This window comes from Sphaerodactylus townsendi, linkage group LG01, assembly GCF_021028975.2.
Source record: "Sphaerodactylus townsendi isolate TG3544 linkage group LG01, MPM_Stown_v2.3, whole genome shotgun sequence".
NCBI classification, from domain to species: Eukaryota; Metazoa; Chordata; class Lepidosauria; order Squamata; family Sphaerodactylidae; genus Sphaerodactylus; species Sphaerodactylus townsendi.
The window spans coordinates 129765883-129785887 of record NC_059425.1 but is presented as its reverse complement, the minus strand read 5'-3'; the positions used below and the strand labels follow the sequence as shown (position 1 = coordinate 129785887).

Sequence of the window (20005 nt, the reverse complement as noted above, 5' to 3'; positions counted from 1 at the left end):
CTGAATCTTAAATTGCTGTAAGCTGCTTTGGGAGTCAACATTTGGCTGAAATGCAAAGTAAAATGCAGCCAGCACTGAAAATGAGACAGAAGAAGCAAGTTTTTGAGAACCTCTATACAAGTAGTATTGATATAGTATACAAATTTACTAAAACAGGATGAAAATTGGCAATAATTACCCATGATCCTGTAGGTGAGATGAAGTCCTTCAGCAGGCCCTTTCTTCATTAAATAAGGTTTTATGTATTTTAATACATCACCTAGATATTCTAGTGCCTTTGTTACCATAGAAGATTTTTCATCTAGCATTTGAAGTCCTCCATAATATTTACCAACGGTCTGAAAGAATTTAAAGAGGTAGTGAGAGGTGTGGGTTGGAGAAGGTGGGATGAGTCTTAATTAGCATTTAGCTTTAACATGGCAATAGAAGGGGTCTTCCCTTTACATAGCCAAAAATAATTACATTTTTTGGAATCCCTTTACCTTCATATTTTATTGTACCTTAATAAAGTGTATTTTATTGTACCTTAATAAAGTGTAAAACAGCATTCTTTGGATCTTGTTTGTACACTGACTCGTCAGCATGAGCCTTTGAGAAAACAGCTCCAACTTCTGGGAGTTTAAATATCAATCTTGTGAGTTCAGTCAGTTGCTCCATATACATTTTATCTATTTATACCAAGAGAAGATAGCAGTTATTGGTACGTGTTAATTTCAGGCTTCTTCCAAGGAGTATGAAGAATCCTCCCAAGGATCTTGTGCTGTAGAAGCACAAAAAACTAGTAAAGGCTCTCAAAAACTATGTTTTTATTTCCCATCCATAAAAACTGTCCTAAGATCTAACATCTTGTTTGCTCCTGGGCAACTCTATTTCCTGCCTTTCGTTAGTGAATATAATAACCAACACATAACTATACTGCTGCTGTTCTGTTACTGGGCTTATGAAAACCAGCTGTTCTAATGCTACTACTGGAGGGGATACACAAAAATTACTTAGTGTGATCTAGCTACCCTTTAATATGTTTTTTCCACCTTTACTTGCACAGCCAGGATAGCGAAAGAATGGATTTTCTCCAAACTTACAATTCTTAATTGTATGGAAAGCGTAAGGGCTAATTAACATTAGGAATTTAACAAGGGGGGGGGGGGAGGGACCAATTAAAAGGCAAATCCTGCTCCCGAAAGGGCCGACCACACACTAGCTAGCTTTGGCTCCAGTTCCTCCTGCCTGGATTTCCACTATAAAGGTTAGGGTTTCAAACACCCCTAAAACCCCAAACGTTATAGTGGGGAAGCAGGTTGGAAAGAGGTAGTGTGTTGTATAGTTTGACCACTGCAGTCTCCACTCCATCCACCACCATATCTGAAGAAGTTTCTGACATCAGCAATTCCAGGTAAGGCTTGAGGTAAACAGGAAAACAGCTACTTCTACTAACTTCCTTGGATGGTATGACAATGTTCAGTAAAAAGGCTTGATACTATACAAATAAACCGTACAGCTCTAACTTGATGAAAGATAGAACAGATTTTTCTCAGAAATATAGTTTGGCAATGTTTTCATTCTTTGTTTTAAGCACGCATGCACGCACGCACCTGGGAAAAATATAAGGAATTCCATCATTTACAGACTATTTATTTATTTATTTATTTATTTTATTGGACTTATATACCGCCCCATCCCCGAAGGGCTCTGGGTGATTGCACAACTTATATAAAATACAATTATAAAATAGAAGTAGTAATTTAAAGACAGCTGATAAAAAGTTTTCATTTCCTCTTTCAATTATAAAACTCAACAGAAATTAAATTAAAGTGGCGTCCAGCATTCAATTAATAAAAAAATTCCCTCCCCCCCCCTCAGAGAGGGAGGCATGGCGGAGTCTTGTTGGATGACAGATTTGGCTTTGGTTGTCAAGGAGCCGAGAGAAAGGGGGCACTATGTAACGGCTGGTTTCCTCCAAGGGCCAGTGGAACAACTCCAAATCTTACTAGATATAATATAATACCAAGAAAGAACCAGTATAAAGAAACAAAATGGATAATTATCAGAAAGAAAAAAGAAAAGCACACATTGCATGTAGTTAAAGAGTTTCCCCCCTCCTAAATCTAAACAAACTTATTGCAATTGATACCTGTTTGTTAAATTAACATACTTACAAGCTGCTCGATCAGTGTTTGTCCTGGCCAAAGAATCACTAGGCAGATTGATAAACATTTGCAAAGTACACCGAAACCATGACCGTATTAACTGTGCTTGGTAGGATGTATGACCCACACCAGTAAGTACTTCAGACAATGCACTACAAGAAAGATTTTTTAAAAAAGCAAATAGATAAAAATAAAAAGGCTTCATTTGTCATCATCATATACAATTTTCCCTGTGATTGTATTCTTGTGTTTAATTGTTTATACACAACTGTCCCCATGCCATCTCTTCATTCATGCTGTTATGCTGGCAAAAAAACATGATGCCCTTTGCTCAAAGTGGTCTGCAAGATATATGTAATTGAGATACTACCTTTCTCCACAGTGGAGATCCAAAGCAGCTTACATTGTTCTCCTGTCTTTATTTTATCCTCACAACTACCACCCTGTGTGTAGATTAGGCTGAGAGTATATGGCTGGCCCAAAGCAAGTTCCCATGCCAGAATGGAGATTCAAATACGGGTTTAATTCTAGTCCAGCACTCTAACCACTAGGCTATGCTAGCTCACATGCTGGCTGGTAGTGCGGCAAAGCATTGCTGGAGTCTATCAGCTATTTTTCATTTCATGCCTAGTGTTTGCACATCTAATTTGATGTGCAGGACAGCTGGAACAGTCCAGAAGTTCCTCTGCATGTGTGAAGGTTAAGAAAATGAACAGATAGACAAAGAGGTTCACGCAGAAAAATCTAACAGCAATATCCAATAAGATTTATAGTAGCTGAAGTGTTTGCAGGCAAGAGAGTGTTTACTTCCATTCAGAAACTTCCCTTCACAGTCTACCTTAACTCAATTATGCTACAGAAAATAGAAACAGATAAAAAAACAACGCAAAAGCATTGGGTAAAGAACTATATGTAAATACTGAATTGGATATAAACATTCTTTCTTACTGACAAACCTGTGTGAGTCCATCACTTCCATTTAGGCGCCAGGATGATGTAGTGGTTAAGAGCAGTAGACTCTAATCTGGAGAACCTGGTTTGATTCCCCACTCCTCCACTTTAGCGGTGGACTCTAATCAGGTGACCTGAATTTGTTTTCCTACTCCTACATATGAAACCTGCTGGGTAACCTTGGGATATCTACAGTTCTCTCAGAACTCTCAGTCCTACCAACCTGACAAGGTATCTGTTGTGGGGAAGAAAAGGGAAGGAGTTTGCAAGCTGCTTTGAGATTCCTTGTGGTACAGAAAAGCAGGGTATAAATCCAACTCTTTATTTTATTTATTTATAAATAAATATGAATAATTTTAACATTGATTTAACATTCTCCCCTTTCTTGGCAGAAGGCCAGGCTCAGGGCATCTAACAAATAAAATTATTCCAAACAGATAGATTTAAAATTATTTGAAACATAAATGACAATATCAATAAATTTCTATAAACTTGTTAAAACTACTCCTCTTAGATGACATTTATCAGATTTAAATTAAAAAATCCTATACCTATTTCTTGCCTTCCTGGTTCAAATTTTCTTAGTAAAGGGAAGGAAGAAAGTCCAGGTTGGAAAACGGTTTGAGAGGCCAACCATGTTTGAAATAAGCCAAAGTTGCCTCAACCAAAGGTCCAGTGGAATGTCTCCATTTTATAAGTCTGTGAAACTGTCCTAGGTCCTGCAGGGCCCTGGCCTCAACAGATAGGGAGTTCCGCCAGGTTGGGGTCAGGGCTAAAAATGCCAGACACTAGCCAGACACATTTGGGGCCAAGGATTAACCAGCTAGACAGACACATTTGGGACTGGGAACTACCAGGAGGTTACTTCTGGAGGACCATAATGTCATCCATGGGTAATACTTGTCGAGGTGGTCCCAGACTGCTCAAAGCAAAGGTTCATACAAAAACCTTGAAAATGATCCAGGACTTAACCAGCAACTAATGCAGTCGGTAGTGCACAGGTCAAATGTGTGCTCATAGGAGACATGGTAAGGACTCTTGATGCCACATTCTGGACCAATTGTAATTTCTTGATCCATCTAAAGGGCAGGTCAGCATAGAGCTAGTCACAACAGCCCAGCCTGGAGGTGACTAGTGTATGTTTCAGTGTCGCCAGGTCCAACTAAGTAAGTAAGGGGCCAGCTGCCTGGTCTAATGAAGATGAAAAAAGGACACTTTAGCCATATAGGCAATCTGAACTTCCATTAATAAGGAGAATTCCAGGAATATGCCCAGGCTTTTGGCAGAGGAAGCAAATGTTAATGTTGCTCAGTCCAATGCTGGAAACCCTCCACTAGATCCTTCCAGCCTAGCCACAGGACCTCTGTCTTCCATCTATTAAATTTTAATCTACTCTTCTTCAGCCATTCCACCATGGCCTCCAACATATCTGGAGGGGCAGCCAACTGGCCCTGCATCAACAGACAGAACTGGGTTTCATCAGCTTACTGATGGCAGTCCAGCTCAAAGCTCTGAACCGACTGAGCCAGGGGTGAATATAGATGTTAAATAACAATGATAGGATAGTCCCCTATGGAACCCCAAAAGATAAGGTGTGTCGCTAGGATGTCCACCAACCATATGCTGCCTGCTGTCCCTGCCCCCAGAGAAATGAGGTCAGCCATTGTGAGACCATACCTCAGATTCCAGTGGTGGCACAGCAGTGGGTCAAAAGGTAATAAAAGACAGTGTCAAATTCTACTATTAGGTATAAAAGCAACAGCAGCTCTGACCTCAATCTAGCTGGACCCAGAGCACATCCATGTGGGTGACCAGCACAGTCTCCATCCCATGGCCAGGATGGAAGCCTCATGGAATGGGTCCAAAACTGAAACATCTTCCAAGAACACCTGGAGCTGTTCAGCAACTGCCCGCTCAACTACCTTGTCCAGGAACAATAAGTTCGATACAGGGCGGTAGTTGGCTGGATCAGTCGGATCCAAAGATCGTATTTTAAAGGGCAATTTTACCACTGCCACTTTTAGCCTCCCTGGAAACATCCCCAACTTGAGAGAAAGATTGATAATATCCAACAGGGAGTGCCATACTTCATCGCTACTGGCCTTGACCAGCCACAATGGTCACAGATCAAGAGGAAAAGTGGTAAACGTCACAGCTGCAAGTATTCTGCCCAGATCGGCTTGGGAGAGTAAACAGAATTGGTCCAATATATGGTCAAAAAAGGAAAAAGTGAAGTCTAGTATTTTAACTTATGGTTTGGTAGAGCTTCTCCATTAGCAGAAAAGGCCCTGTTCTTCTCCATGCAAGAGCAGATCTCCAGAATCTTGGCAACACAGATTGGACAAGGATTATAAGATATTTTCACAGAATGTCCTGAAACAATAGTTCCACACTTGCCCATGTTTCATGGTAATGAAACATATGGGAATTGTGATGCACATCTCCACTGTGGTCCAAAAATATAGAGATGCAGCAAGAATAAGCACATGAAAAACACAATGCTAATACTTGTTCAGTGCAAGTTCTGCATCTAGCTTTAGAGTGTTTCATATATTCAAAGGTTAGTGAATTCATGGTACTGAAATGTCATAAACTTTCTTAACATATGGGCACCCTTCTGGATAAAGAACTTATGCTTACATTTAATGACAAAGATAATCTTTCACAGTTTTTCTTTTTTTATTCCTGTTTGCACTGTAGAGGCAGTGCTGATGGGAACACGATCCTATTTCCTAAGTAACTCCATTATCTTAATATTTGTAAATGACTCTTAGATGATTTATATTCATTGGTGCAAGCTTACAGCTTATCTATATATATAAAAAGCTAACCATCTATTTGTTGGTGACTCTCTAACGCCGAAACAGCTGGACGGATTGCCCCCAAATTTTCACATGATGTCCCTCCCTGTTGCGGGCAGGTAATCGGACCTTCAAATCGCCCAAAGTCCATACCTGAGCCAGGTAATACATCTTTTTCCTGGCGCACCAGGGCATGAAGCTGGTTGTGTTTAACTGTCACCCTTAGAATGTTCGTGCAGCCTGTCTGTCTGTGGCCTGAGGCCTTGGTATGAGGGCTTAGAACAGGGGTAGGGAACCTGCGGCTCTCCAGATGTTCAGGAACTACAATTCCCATCAGCCCCTGTCAGCATGGCCAATTGGCCATGCTGGTAGGAGACTGATAAAAAGTAATCCCTGTTTATCTGGAAGAAAACTGCTGGGTCCTAACTTAGAATGTTAGTGCAGATGGAGCCAGAGATGAGCAGTGAAAACAGTAAATAGGTAATACTGTTAGGTAATATGAGTGGAAGTGAAACACATACACACTTTGCCATGTGAGGTCAGGTGGGGTTCCCCCCCCAACACACATGCGGGTAGCTTTCACTCTCTGCGCCTTACCCATTAGTCCTTACCCATTAGTACCACACAACACACATACTCTCATCGACATTCAGCTCCATCCTCCGCACTTCCTCACTCTACCCTCCCTGCATCCAACCACCACCCCACCCTTCCCTCACCCATGGCCATACAGCTCTCTTTTTTACTAAAACAAAGCTGCAAGTTTGTGCTGCTTCTAAGAAAATCCACTTGGGGTGGGAACCAACACTACTGCCTCTGCTTTTGCATGTGGCCCTTTAAAACCAAGGGGAAGCTGGCCTCGATCTGAAGCCTCACCACCCCTGCCTCTGCCTGACTGGGATAGCCTACTTGCCCCAGTTCTGCCTTACCCAACACAGGACTGTGCGTGTCCAGCCAGCTTCATGGACAGCAGGATTAGCACTCTGGACAGTTCTGTTGTGGAATGGAAAGGGTTACCTTATACTAAAAACCAAGACAGCAACATATAATAATGTGAATTGAAAGGGGAAGAGGATTCCATTTGACCACCCCAAAGAAGAAAGAGAAGAAGAAGAAGAGGGAGGAGGAGGGAGAGAAGAGGAGGGAAAAGGAGTTTTGGTTATATCCCCCCTTTCTCTCCTGTAGGAGACTCAAGGGGCTTACAAACTCACCCACTTCACCCCTCTATAAACACCTGTGAGGTGGGTGGGGCTGAGAGAGCTCCGAAAAGCTGTGACTAGCCAAGGTCACACAGCTGGTGTGTGTGGGAGTGCACAGGCTAATCTGAATTCCCCAGATCAGCCTCCACAACTCAAGCTCCAGAGCTGGGAAACAAACCCAGTTCCTCCAGATCAGAGTGTACCTGCTCTTAGCCACTACGCCACTGCTGCTCCCAAAAGGCTATGCTGGGGATCATTGGACCTGCATGGACATCTGTGTGGGTTGCAGACTGTGATGAGAAGGACAGTTGCCACAGCAACGCGTGGCCGGGCCCTGCTAGTTTTAAATAAAACAACACAGCAAGTTACAATAAAAATCTAGTAAAAAAGCAAATAGAGTGAAAATGAAAGATTAAGAATGGGGTGGCATTTGTAAAATTATGAACTGTGGCTGCAAACTGTAGGAAACTGATGCCAATGACAAAATTCCCATTGATTTCAATGATTCTGGACATCTTCCTAAATGTATGCTGTGTGTCTTGTACCACAGACTTTGTTAAATTGCTTACAGAGCCCAAGAGTTGGAAAGCTTCTTGTAGGTCATTTAGTTTAACCTCGTATCCTCAGGCAGTAGACTCTAAACTTAAAATGTGCCTGACTGATGCCTGTCCAGATTATTTTTATTTTATGTCATTTTAAAAAATACATTATGAACACTCTTGGAGATTCACAGAGATACCATATTTGCAGAAGTATTATTCACAGGTATATTCACAACATCAGATAGAACTACCCAGAAAAGAAAAAATCAAGTCATTCAGCTTATGCATGCTTCTCAATTTATTTATGCCATTCATTTATACAATTCAGCCTATACATGTTTCTCAGTTCATCTATACCAGGGGTAAGGAACCTGCGGCTCTCCAGATGTTCAGGAACTACAATTCCCATCAGCCCCTACCAGCATGGCCAATTGGCCATGCTGACAGAACTGATAGGAATTAGTTCCTGGGCTATCGGAAAACCGTTCCTCTCCCAATTCATGGCACAAAGTAGGTAAAAGTTTCCCCTTCAGTGGGTGATTGCGACCCTGAGATTTACCACTGCAAACAGTAATTTCATAGGCAAGCCGTTTTTGTGAGGTAGTTTGCCATTGCTCTCCCTGGCTATTCTTCACCCCCTACACTGTACATTGTACAAAGTACAGTGGACTAAATCCAAAGATGGAATGGAAAGCACTGACACTGAAACAATTGGGGGGCGGGGTGTGTGTATCTAACATTTCTCTCTTGAGATGCCATGTTACATGCCATTCTTGAGGGTCCCTTGATCCTCAGTAGCAGCTGTTCATGTCTCATAGGGAGGACACAGAAACAGACAGAATGCCTAGCCCATGAACAGAAGTCATGATTTTTAGGAACTGGGCCCATTTATTTATTTTAAAATGTATATGTGGAGGCCTGCTCATGGCAGCTCACAAAATAAAATAAGACAATCATTAAAAAAATAAACCAAACTATTAACAAACCCACTAATAAAATTCCACAGCACAAACGTCTAGCAACCTAAAAGATCCTCATAACAGACATCAGGGTAGAAGCAGATTGTTACTGAGACACCTTAAAGTCAAAAACATTTAATGGCTCTGCATCAATAAAATGCACAATATTGTAGGAAAGAAGGGGCTTAAGTTGCATTTCAGAAATGGTGGTCTAATATCAAATTGCAAACTGCTTGACGTACATTTCTGAACTATTGGGGAGGGATCAGCTATTCAAGGAAATCAAGTTAGAATTCCACTGCGCTTGGGTAAGCCTCTTCTACAAATTCTTATGTGAATCCTGGAAAGTACATACAGCTTTTTCAGTTCCCTTTCCAACATACCTTGCCAGACAATGTACAATGTAAAATCACAGCAAGAAATTGAAAATGGATAACGAGAAAAAGATATATAAGGTCAGAAAACACTTTGGTAAAGCTAGACTTAAAAAAAATTAACTAAGATTGTATATAGCTTGCCTGTTTTGTATAAGGTGGCTCAGGTATCTTGATACAAGCTCAGGGCAAACCATATCATCCCATCCAAACAACTGCATCATTGCTAAAACAGGTTGGGGTTGAAGATCTGTTGTACATGTGCTGGGCAAATCCAAAGCCAGCAAAGTAAAACCTGTTTTTTTTTTTTCAGTGAGGATTGAGAAAATAGGAATTATTATTATTACACATTTTATTTCTCTTCCAAAACAACTCACAACATTCCCCCCCCCCGCCCCCCAGCCATTTTATTCTAACAACCACACAGTGGGGTAGGTTAGGCAAAGAGAAAGTAATTGGAGCGGGGATTCAAACTTGGGGCTTCCCAAATCCTAGTCTGGCATTCTAAGCACTACAACATAGTGGAATAGGAAAGGCTCAGAAGACAAACAATAATTTTCCTGGCTTTGCCTGGTTTGCATTCTTCTGCCACCCCTAAAGGAAAACAACTGTGTAACCAGCACAAATCTGGTTGGATGAAGGAACTGCTTAATCTTTTACCAGAAAAGATATGGATTTCTCCAAAAAGAATAATTTTTTTAAAAAAATTCTGGAAAACTTTTCAAGGAATGCAAAGTTTTGTGTGAAAATAGTTTTATTCAATTAATATTTGGGAACATTTTAAGCCAATATGGCACATACTTCTTACACTTTTGAATGTAAGATCCAAAGATAAAATTCTTGACACATTCATGCTACCATACCCAAAGAACTGGGCCTGACATACCATGGATTGGCTGGTCATTCATCTATTTAAAGAAAATCTGTTAAATTTAACCCATTGCTCCTCAGTGGGATACCTCATCACTTGCATTAACTCCATTTCAGATTATTGATTGCAATATTCCTTCACCAAGTAACAGAAGATATACATAAGAATTTTAGCATTGGTTTTGACTTGAGCTGAACACAGTCAAGCTTACCTAATGATTATATTGTCAATGGTACACATTCATGGTTTTTTTTATTTTATGAAACAGTGAACCTTTAGAAAAGGAGACTGTTCTGAAGAAATTAAGCACTAGCAAATTTTCTGCCTCACATCAGTTTATTAGCCAGCCATTTGTCTGCTGAAACTGAAGCTGGTCCGGATTCTTTCCCATACACAGAGAAACAGGTTCAGGGGGATGTTCTCTTTGTATGACTCTGTCTAAAATATAACCTTTCGAGATAAGCCTTATTATCATGAATCATATGCAACATCCCCTGCAAAATTTGCATTATAAAATTACTTAATAGTACCAATGCTGATATTTTAGGGAATATTGCCCAATATCTGTTGCTGGTCCTGTCACTAAGAGAATCTTAATATGTTTTGTAAAAGTGACTTTGTTATGTTACTACCTGATATTTATGCCTAGTAAAGGTTGAACCTGAACTCTTTGGGAGAGAGAAAAAGAATAACTGAGTTGCATATAATGGGTAGTCTGGTTTTAAAATCAGCCTCTGATATTTCAAGTCTCCTTCAACAGGGACTTTTCCTTCAAAAGACAGTTTAGATGATAAAAATAGATTTTGTTGTTGTTGCTGTAGTTGAATTACCTTCCCTGCATGTAATTTAAAACCTATTTCTTAAAAAACACCACACTTTATTCAGTAGGATGTAGGGAAATATACACAATGCACTATTTTATTTTGGGCTGCCATGAATCTTTCATCCCAAATACCAATATACACCTGTTTAGTTTATTGTCACATATATTGAATAATGGGAGAAACTAAGAAAAAGTGGTTTGCCAAAAGCCACTCAGTGAGTCTGTGGAAGAAGTGAGATTTGAACAGGTTCTTCTTTCCTTAAAATGTAAACTCTCAGCCATGTCAATGAATTAGATGAGGATTAAAAAACTGACTCCTTATACAAATACATCAAAAAATAGCTCGTAATTTATCATTCTCCTGAGTCACCATATTCCATAAAAATAATGTTCTCAGTGCCATTTTTCACCCTAGTTCTACAGTTTACTTACAACATTCTCAGAAAAAAAAAACCTAGGACTTTAAAAGGAACAATTTTTAAAAAACCTTAAGAAGGGGCTAGCCATTTTCTTTCCACAACATTATTTTCCATTACCATTACATCTTAATTATTGCAAAGCTGCTCAAGTTCAAGGGGCTTTCTGCATTTCCATTATTGACCAGATCTTTGAGAGCTCATAAACTCGGTTCTTAATTTAGGTTGGGGCAAAATACATTTAAATTCAAATCTGTCTTTTCCAAATATTATTTAAATAGATTCAGTGCACCATTAAGCTTGACGTGAGCCTTGTCAAATTGAAATATGCAGTATTACTACATAGAAATTTCATGGAAGGAATGACTGTATCAAAATACAGAGGACCGGATCAGCTGGGAGCAACTCTACTGAAGTCAAGGTTCAGCACTCTTACAGTTTACTCACAAGCCGCTGTTCCATCTGCTAGGTTTTTTGAGTGGCAGTCTCACAGCATAAAATCACAGAATACAAAAATCAACAGAATGTTGCAGTGTATCCTAAGCTTTGAAACTTTGATATATATGCTGACAAATAATATTAGTTATAAATGTCCTGACATGGATAGCTCCAGGCTAGCCTGATCTCATCATATCTCAGAAGTTAAACTGGGTCAGTCCTGGTATTTGAATAGTTGACCTCCAAGGAATATTAGGCCTATGACATGGAAACAGGCAATGGCAAACCACCTTTGAAAGCCTCTTACCTTGAAAACCCTAAAGGGTTCTCCATAAGTCAGCTGCGACTTGACAGCACATATATAAGTTATAAGTAGTCATGATTTAATATTATGTTCTAAAAAGAAACACTGGGGTGGGAAATCCATAGAACTAAAAGAGATACTTGCAAACTCATTTAAGTACAGGGACTATTTATTAGGTTTAAAATGCTGAAATATCAACCAGTAGCAAGGCCCAAGATTACAGCTTACACTCTGAATGTAGCAAATGGTACCAGGAAAAAAAATGGCAAACACATTGCAGACCTATCTGCACCATATTAAGATTAACTCTGCCAAGGGGATATATGAATGCACAGAAACACGAACTTTATCCAATAGAACATCACTATTAATGTCCAATTGAACTGGATAGATCCTCTAAAGAATCAAAGCATACATGATTAAGTGATGGGTCAGAGAAGAATTGGAAAGAGTGTCATACAAACCTGCAGCAGCATCTGCTAGCTGAGGAGGAGGAATCTGCAACATTCTCTGGCTCTTTAAGTAAGGAAAGAAATTTCTCCAGAGAGCTCTGGCAACAGCAAGGTGGTGCTCTTTCGCCACTGAAAATAGCTGCATGGTTGGATCCACACTCCCTATCGGCATACCCTGTTCTAACTGTTTGTGCACGTTTCTAAGGAGAAACAAGAAATAATATTATGTGTGTGTGTGTGTGTGTTATGCCAAAGGACATGGATTCATTCATCTAAACAGCTTTTCACTAAATAGGCCAAGGACTGAAGGATTATTTTCAACAATCACACCAAAGATGCAAAGACACTTATGCGTACCAGCTATTTGATGGATAAATGATGGCATATTAAGCACCATAAAAGTTAATGTTAATTACTAATGTCAACCATTAATTATGCACCTCTTAATGTGTCAGACCCAAACGAGGAACAGGCAGCTCTAAAATGAATGTGCACATTTATCAACTGACAAGTCAGTCTGCTCGCAGTCCAAAGCCAGATCATCTTCTATTTGTTAGTTCTGCACGCAAAAGAATACAGCAATAGAAACAGTAAAGAAGTAAACAGTGGTCATTTTGTGTGATGCATTCTCTATGAAATTTTCTTCTTTGGAGCCTTGTTGCACTTGTTGGGTTTTTTAAAGTGATAAATATTTGCATTTTGTGTTAAACTTAGAATAGTTATACTAGAAGAATAAGGGCAGAAGTTAGCACTGTTCCCAATGACAGTTTCTTCCTGAGACAATGTGGCATGAATTCAATAGCACACTCAATTTTCTTTGATTCTGCTAGTACCATTCCTACTACTTAATCTAATTTGGTAGTTGTGACTTTCTAAAGGTTCAATAGAGATATGTCTGCAGGGAATCAATGTTCTTAGAGAAATGGGTGGGAGGTGTGGTGGGATGCATTAATAAATTTGTCTAGCAGACTAGGATGTGAGGCATTCCTGCTCTGGGATGATCAACTAAATAACATGCTTATTAAAACAATCTGTAGCAACACACTATCATTCCTGCTCCTATTTATCTTCTGGTCAACTCAATTGAGATTGTAGATTAAGGCATAGGCAGCATTATTACATTTGCTTTATTAAATTCTATAAACAGAAGTGTAAAGTCAGAGTCAAGGTAATTATAAGACAGTGGCATATAACAAGGACAGTCAGACATCTCAATTCATGAATTCTACTGGTAGGCTACAACAAGCACTGAAGTGGGAAGGACTTTGTGAATTACATACCAGATTGAACACTCAAAAAATATTTTTTAAACCACCCCATGCACCCCAAACCACTGTCATTTGTTGCAGCAGGGCACAGAAAACAGTTGTGATAAAGATCATACAGCAATACACAATTATATCTGGTTTACTTATAAGTTATCTTTCTCACTATGACTCAAGGCATATTACAATGTCCCAATAATGCAATCAGTAGGATGTGACCCCTGTAAGGAATATAGTCAGACTAGGATTATAGAAATCCGGAACAAAGCAAAAAAGTATTAGATGTCATGTTGATCCTGTCGGGGTAGATAGGAAAGCTGCACACATTTGCATCTATAGTATTCCATTCTTCTTCATCTTGCCTGTCTGACTACCAAACCCAGTGTGCTGAGTGAGTATATGAACTTGGATCACAAATATTCTGAACGTTTTTGCACTGTGCCTCAGAACTGCAAGCGGACCCTGAAAGTTCTAAGAAACACTGTGAGTTGCAAAGGCATCAAGTCAGCATATACACTCAGTATTAAATGATGAATTACCTTAGGATACACTGAATATGGCCAACTGTGCAGATGCAAAACCACTTGAAATATTGTTCATTTTGAACTGTGAACAAATAATCATTGTAAATATATCAAGTGTTCTGCTTGAGAGAAAATCAGCACTGTGAGCAGGGTAACTTCAGATTTTCAATACATCCTTTGTAAAGACTGTAGCATTACTGTTCCTGTGTAGGCAAATTTGTCCAATACGATAAAAGTCTTTTTTCAGTTATTAACCTGTATTTTATACAAATAGAATACTTGAATCATAGATCATGAATTTAAAAAGATATGATATTGAATATGATTCTGTTTAAATGCAAGCCCAATATGGTGACTGGTTTGCTTGTTCTCAGCCATCAGTATATAGAAACTTGGAACAGCCTCCAGCTACCTGAATGTAGAATAAACTCAAGTTTTGGTATTTTATAAGCTCATCAGGGTGCATTTGGTAGTTAGACACAATGGCCAAGATTTGACTCACAAATACCTGACGAAGAGTTGGATTTATAACCTGTACCTTTCTGTCCTGTAAGGAGACTCAAAGGGGTTTACAAACTCCTTTCCCATCCTCTCCCCACAACAGACATTTTATGAGGTAGGTGGGGCTGAGAGAGTTCTGAACAAACTGTGACTAAACCAAGATCACCCAGCAAGCTTCATGCGTAGGAGTTGGGACACAAATCCAGCTCACCAGATAAAAGTCCATTGCTCAGGTGGAGGATTGGGGAACCAAACCTGGTACTCCAGATTAGAGTCTACCGGCTCTTAACCATCACAACACACTATTAAATAGCACATCAAGCGAAGTCTGGAAAGCCAAATGAATAATCCATGTTTCTAAAATTGCCTAAAATGTTCAGTTTCAGATATATTTTATTTGCACAGGATAAACACTCTTCTCACCATATGAATAGCAATTTAAGTAAAAATAAATAGAATCAGAGCCAGTCTGGTGTACTGGTTGGACTGGGGCATGGTTCAAATTCTCAAGGGAGTGGTCTTTGGCTCATTTCTGCATCTCAGCATAACCAGCTGCACAAAGTTGCTGGGAGGACAGAATGGATGAGGGAGTAAATCAGGTGTTCCAAAGAGTACAACTGGATGCCCTTCTTCTAGATCAGGGGTAGGGAACCTGCGGCTCTCCAGATGTTCAGGAACTACAATTCCCATCAGCCCCTACCAGCATGGCCAATTGGCCATGCTGATAGAGGCTGATGGGAATTGTAGTTCCTGAACATCTGGAGAGCCGCAGGTTCCCTACCCCTGTTCTAGATGTTTACAGGATCCAACTTCAACTAGAATATCAGCACAGAAACCACCACTGCTGAGGTACTACTTTCACCAATTTCCTGATGCAACATAGTAGTCTGAAGGACGTACTTATGCTGCCTTAGCTTGTCTGCATTGTTAACTAATTCTGTAATCCTAATTGTTCTGCATTGTACACTCACTGTCTCATATTGTCTGACTGCATTATTTATATTAAGCAATTGGTTTTGAGTCTCAGTAAGAAAAGCCTCACTATAAATCTTAACCATAATAAAAGGTTAAGGGATCGAATGTCCCAATGACGAACCCTCCACCATTGGTGGGTGATATTCCATCCCTCTGAGGGCCAGCAGAAGCCTTCCCACCTCCCACCTGCAACCCAATCAGCAAGGCCAGGTCTGTGGATCAGCTGATCTGTGGGCCCCCAGAACCACTCCTGTCTCCCACCCACACCAGACAGGCCAAGCCAATGGATCAGCTGATCTGCAAGTCCCCCCGCCTCTCCCCCACCTGCAGAAGTCCCCTGCCTCTCCCTCACCCCACAGACAGGCTGAGCCCATAGACCAACTGATCCATGGGTCCACAGAAGCCCTCCCACCTCCTCCACCCCAATATTCTGCCCCCGGGCTGTGGAGCAGCATGCCTCACCACCCACTGCTCCCTGGCCCAGCAGAAAGTCTCCTGCTTCCCCACCTCCACAACTCACTCTGGCCCTCAGAGCAGTGTTGCCTCACCACCAGCTGCTCCCAGAGCCCTCAAAAGCCCTTCTGCCTCCCCCCCCACTCCAATATGGTTCCCCCAGGCTGCAGAGCAGCAGCGCCTAAGCACCTGATGCTCCCTGGTCCTGCTGAAGGCCTCCCACCTTCACCCCACTTCAATAGCCCCTGACACCATAGGCTGGGACAACTCCTCCTGCCTCCCCACCCCAACCATCCCAATTCCCCCCTTACTCCACCCAGAGCCTTACCTTTCCAGTTTCCCCACCCCAATTCTCACCTTCAAACTCTCTCCCACCCCAAGCCACACCTTACAACCCTCCTGACATCCCAAGCCACACTTTCTAACCCTCCCACACTCCAAGACTTCCATTTCACACTACCCACCCCATGCCTCACCTTTTCACCCTCCCTCACCCCAATCCTCACTTTTTAAGCCCCCATCCCATGTCACACCTTCCCACCCTACCCAATCCTCACCTTCCGACCTAGCCCAAACATTTCTGAACTCTCCACCCTCCAGTCACAAACCCAAGACCAGGTAGGTCACAAATCTTGTGCTGGGAGAAGGGAGCCACTATGCCCCCAGTAAAGTCCATGGGCGGGGGGGGGGGGGAGATGCCTACTCCCCCACCCTTCATAAGGCCCATTGCATCTCCCCCACAATGGACTTTGCTGCTAGTGAAGTATATAAACAATTACCATATCTAGTTTTTTTCAAAGATGTCTTAGAAGCCCAGAGCATCTTCAGAGCTTTGTTAAAGAGAGATAGGCATGTTAAAGGGGGAGAAGTGTATGAGTGCGGTGCTAAACTGTGGTCTCATCTATACCTAAAACTACATTTCAGGGAAAAGTCTAGGCTAGAATTCTTATGTGCACAGGATTTTTATGTGCACAGGATTGCATAGAGAAAACCATACAGTCCTAACAGTCCTTTCCTACAACCTAAAATGGCATAGTTCATACTCAGTGAGAAATCGGTCCAAGATTTAACTTATTCATCAAACAACACTGGAAGCAGGAAGTTTAAAGCTTGAGTGCAACATAATGACACGCTGAACCAAGGCAATGCCTTATTATAATCAATATAGTTATTACTAGATGAACAGCACTGTAAGAAAACATGACATGATGTTATTATGGATAAAGTATTCAATCCAGGGCTGGATATTTAAATTAGAAATTAGAGTTAGTTTTTATACTCCATTTTTCTCTACCGTTAAGGAGTCTCAAGGCGGCTCACAAACTCCTTCCCTTCCTCTCCCCACAACAGATACCCTGTGAGGTAGGTGGAGCTGAGAGAGTTTGGAGAGAACTGTGACTAGCCCAAGGTCACCCAGCAGCCTTCAATGTGAGGAATGGGGAATCAATGCTTGTCTGTTTGTCCCTCCTGCCTCAGGTTAGAGTCTACCACTCTTAACCACTACACCATGCTGATGCTGGTGGTCTCCATCGGACTGGGATTACATATTGAACTGCCGCATGTTTGAAGTTATTATTATTATTATTATTATTATTTTATTCGATTTTTATACCGCCCCATCCCCTGGGGGCTCTGGGCGGTTTATGACTCACAAAGTAAAGAACCTAATGAGCTGTAGCCTACCATCCTGCTGAGCTAGGGGCAGTGCGTTCTACTGGCACAAGGCACGTCTCCTCAAAGAAAAAGATACTTCTGCAAGCTGGATGAACTTCTGTGCTAATGTAATACACTGTCCTTAATCAAGTGGATCAGCAGGATGTAACCCATGGTAAGTACATGCAGAGAAAATAGGTCACCTAAGGACACATATGACACATAATAGATATTAAGGGCTGCTAGATCTCCTGCCTGGCAGGATTTGTTAGCTGCTACATCTCATTAAAGCAGCAGGGGAAAGTTTGAGGAAGGAGGAATAGGAGTTGCGCTACTACCACAATGTCTCTTCCAGCATGGACCTGGAATTGATAACTTTGTGCTGGCACAACTCTGTGGGGAATCCTAGAACAGTCCAAGAAAATTCCGGAGTATTTCACCAATGTGATGACATCACTTCTGGTTCCACATCAGGAGTGATATCACTGCAGTGGTTATTTGCATGCCCCATCTCCTAAATCTCCCACCAGTTATCAGAACTGGGCTAGCAACCCTACATATAGTTAACCCTTTATTAGTTTTAAAGTAGTCACAAAGCCCCTATTTCATCACCCTCAAACTCCATTAACAGAAGAGATTGGTTTTTGTGATTTGTGGAAACTTATAGTGGGCTGGATCCAACAGAAAAGTTTACAGTATGTTTTGTCAGAACAGATCTTTCCCTTTTCACAAGCCACATGTTTGCCCTGAAAATCTTCTTGATGATGTCAGAATTTTGCAAACAAAACACACAATAAGTTGAAATGCAGAGATTGGAGGAGTCAAATAAAATCACTGCCTTCTCTGCCTTTCTCAAAAGCAGGGGGAAGAGGAGTCCATTTTGTCTGTTCCTCATGCCTCAGTCTCTTGTGCTGAACCAACAGGACTGGGGAAAAAAACCCATATGTGTATCACGATTTCAGTTATTTTTGGACAAGGTGTAGTAAAAGAAGATCCACCTTTTTAGCATGAGATGTTGCACAACTTTTCCTGGCTAAACCTCAGTTCAGTTGGTTTTAATGCAAAGGTGCAGATAACAAATTTGTTCATGTTGCTCATCTTCTTCTTACCAAGTGATATTCCATTCAACATCAGTCATCCCCTACTCAGACAGTTCTCAAAAGCTAATTAATATACAGCCAAACTAATGTTCTGTTGTTCAGATAACTATAACTTTACTAAACCTGTATCAACAGAATTGAGACTCATGTAAAGAAACAAAAGCAACAATAACAATAAAAACTGATGGTATACTGATGGCCATTGCCAACAACATGCACTCTGCCTAGTCAAATTAATGGGTAAATGTTTGAAGAGTTCTGCCACCAGATATCAATTTAACAAGTCTCAACACTGGTTAAGCTGCAGAGCTGTGAATGTAATTCATTTGGTGACCCATGTGTGGAGGAAGTGATATGTAGGTGAAACATATAGTGACTAAAAGATTTTTTGATTTCACCATTCAGATGACTGAAAGTTAAAGAATCACTGCCAACAGCTTTCTATGGACAAATGCATTAAACATACGTCATTAATATACCGTATATACTCCCGTATAAGTCAACCCGCATATAAGTCGAGGCACCTAATTTTACCACAAAAAACTGGGAAAACTTATTGACTCGCGTATAAGTCGAGGGTGGGAAATGCAGCAGCTGCTGGTAAATTTCAAAAATAAAAATAGATGCCAATAAAATTACATCAATTGAGGCATCAGTAGGTTAAATGTTTTTGAATATTTATTTCAAAGAAAAACAGTAAACTGGCTCTGTAAGTGGAAAAGAGGGTCAACAAGAACAATATGGTATCAACAATAACTTTAAAAGTACAAAAACCTTAGCTCAACCAGCAACCAAGCTAAAACACAAGAGTTAAAATCCTTCAAAACTGGATTCCTCATCATTATCTGTATGTCCAAATGTAACCCAACTTAGATTTTAAGAGGGATATTATCAGAAATGGAAAATCTACTATTAGCTTCCATTGTAAACAATGGGGGATGGGGCATCCCCTTTGGGGGTCAATAACTTTGGATCCCCTGACCCAAACTTCACCAAACCTGGCTGGTATCATAAAGAGACTCTTCTGATGAGACCAGCCAGATTTGGTGAAGTTTGGTTCAGAGGGTCCAAAGTTATGGACCCTCAAAAGGGTAGCCCCATCTACTAATAGCTCCCATTGAAAACAATGGGGAATGGGGGAACCTCATTTGGGGGTCCATAACTTTGGACCCCCTGAATCAAACTTTACCAAACTTGGCTGGTATCATCAGGAGTGTCTTCTGAGGGTACCCTGAAATTTTGGTTCCGCTAGCATAA

General features: G+C 40.8%; 1 protein-coding gene across 1 annotated transcript in view; it reads right to left on the bottom strand.

The window, feature by feature from the left end:
* MMS22L (MMS22 like, DNA repair protein) overlaps positions 1–20005 on the bottom strand; it is a 111131-nt gene that overhangs the window by 28115 nt on the left and 63011 nt on the right. The window contains exons 15-19 of the mRNA XM_048494087.1: positions 12290–12477; positions 9118–9268; positions 2157–2299; positions 526–668; positions 179–338 (exon numbers count right to left, since the gene is read on the bottom strand). Of these exons, the coding sequence (XP_048350044.1) occupies positions 179–338; positions 526–668; positions 2157–2299; positions 9118–9268; positions 12290–12477 (785 nt within the window). The remainder of the gene's footprint in view (positions 1–178; positions 339–525; positions 669–2156; positions 2300–9117; positions 9269–12289; positions 12478–20005) is intronic.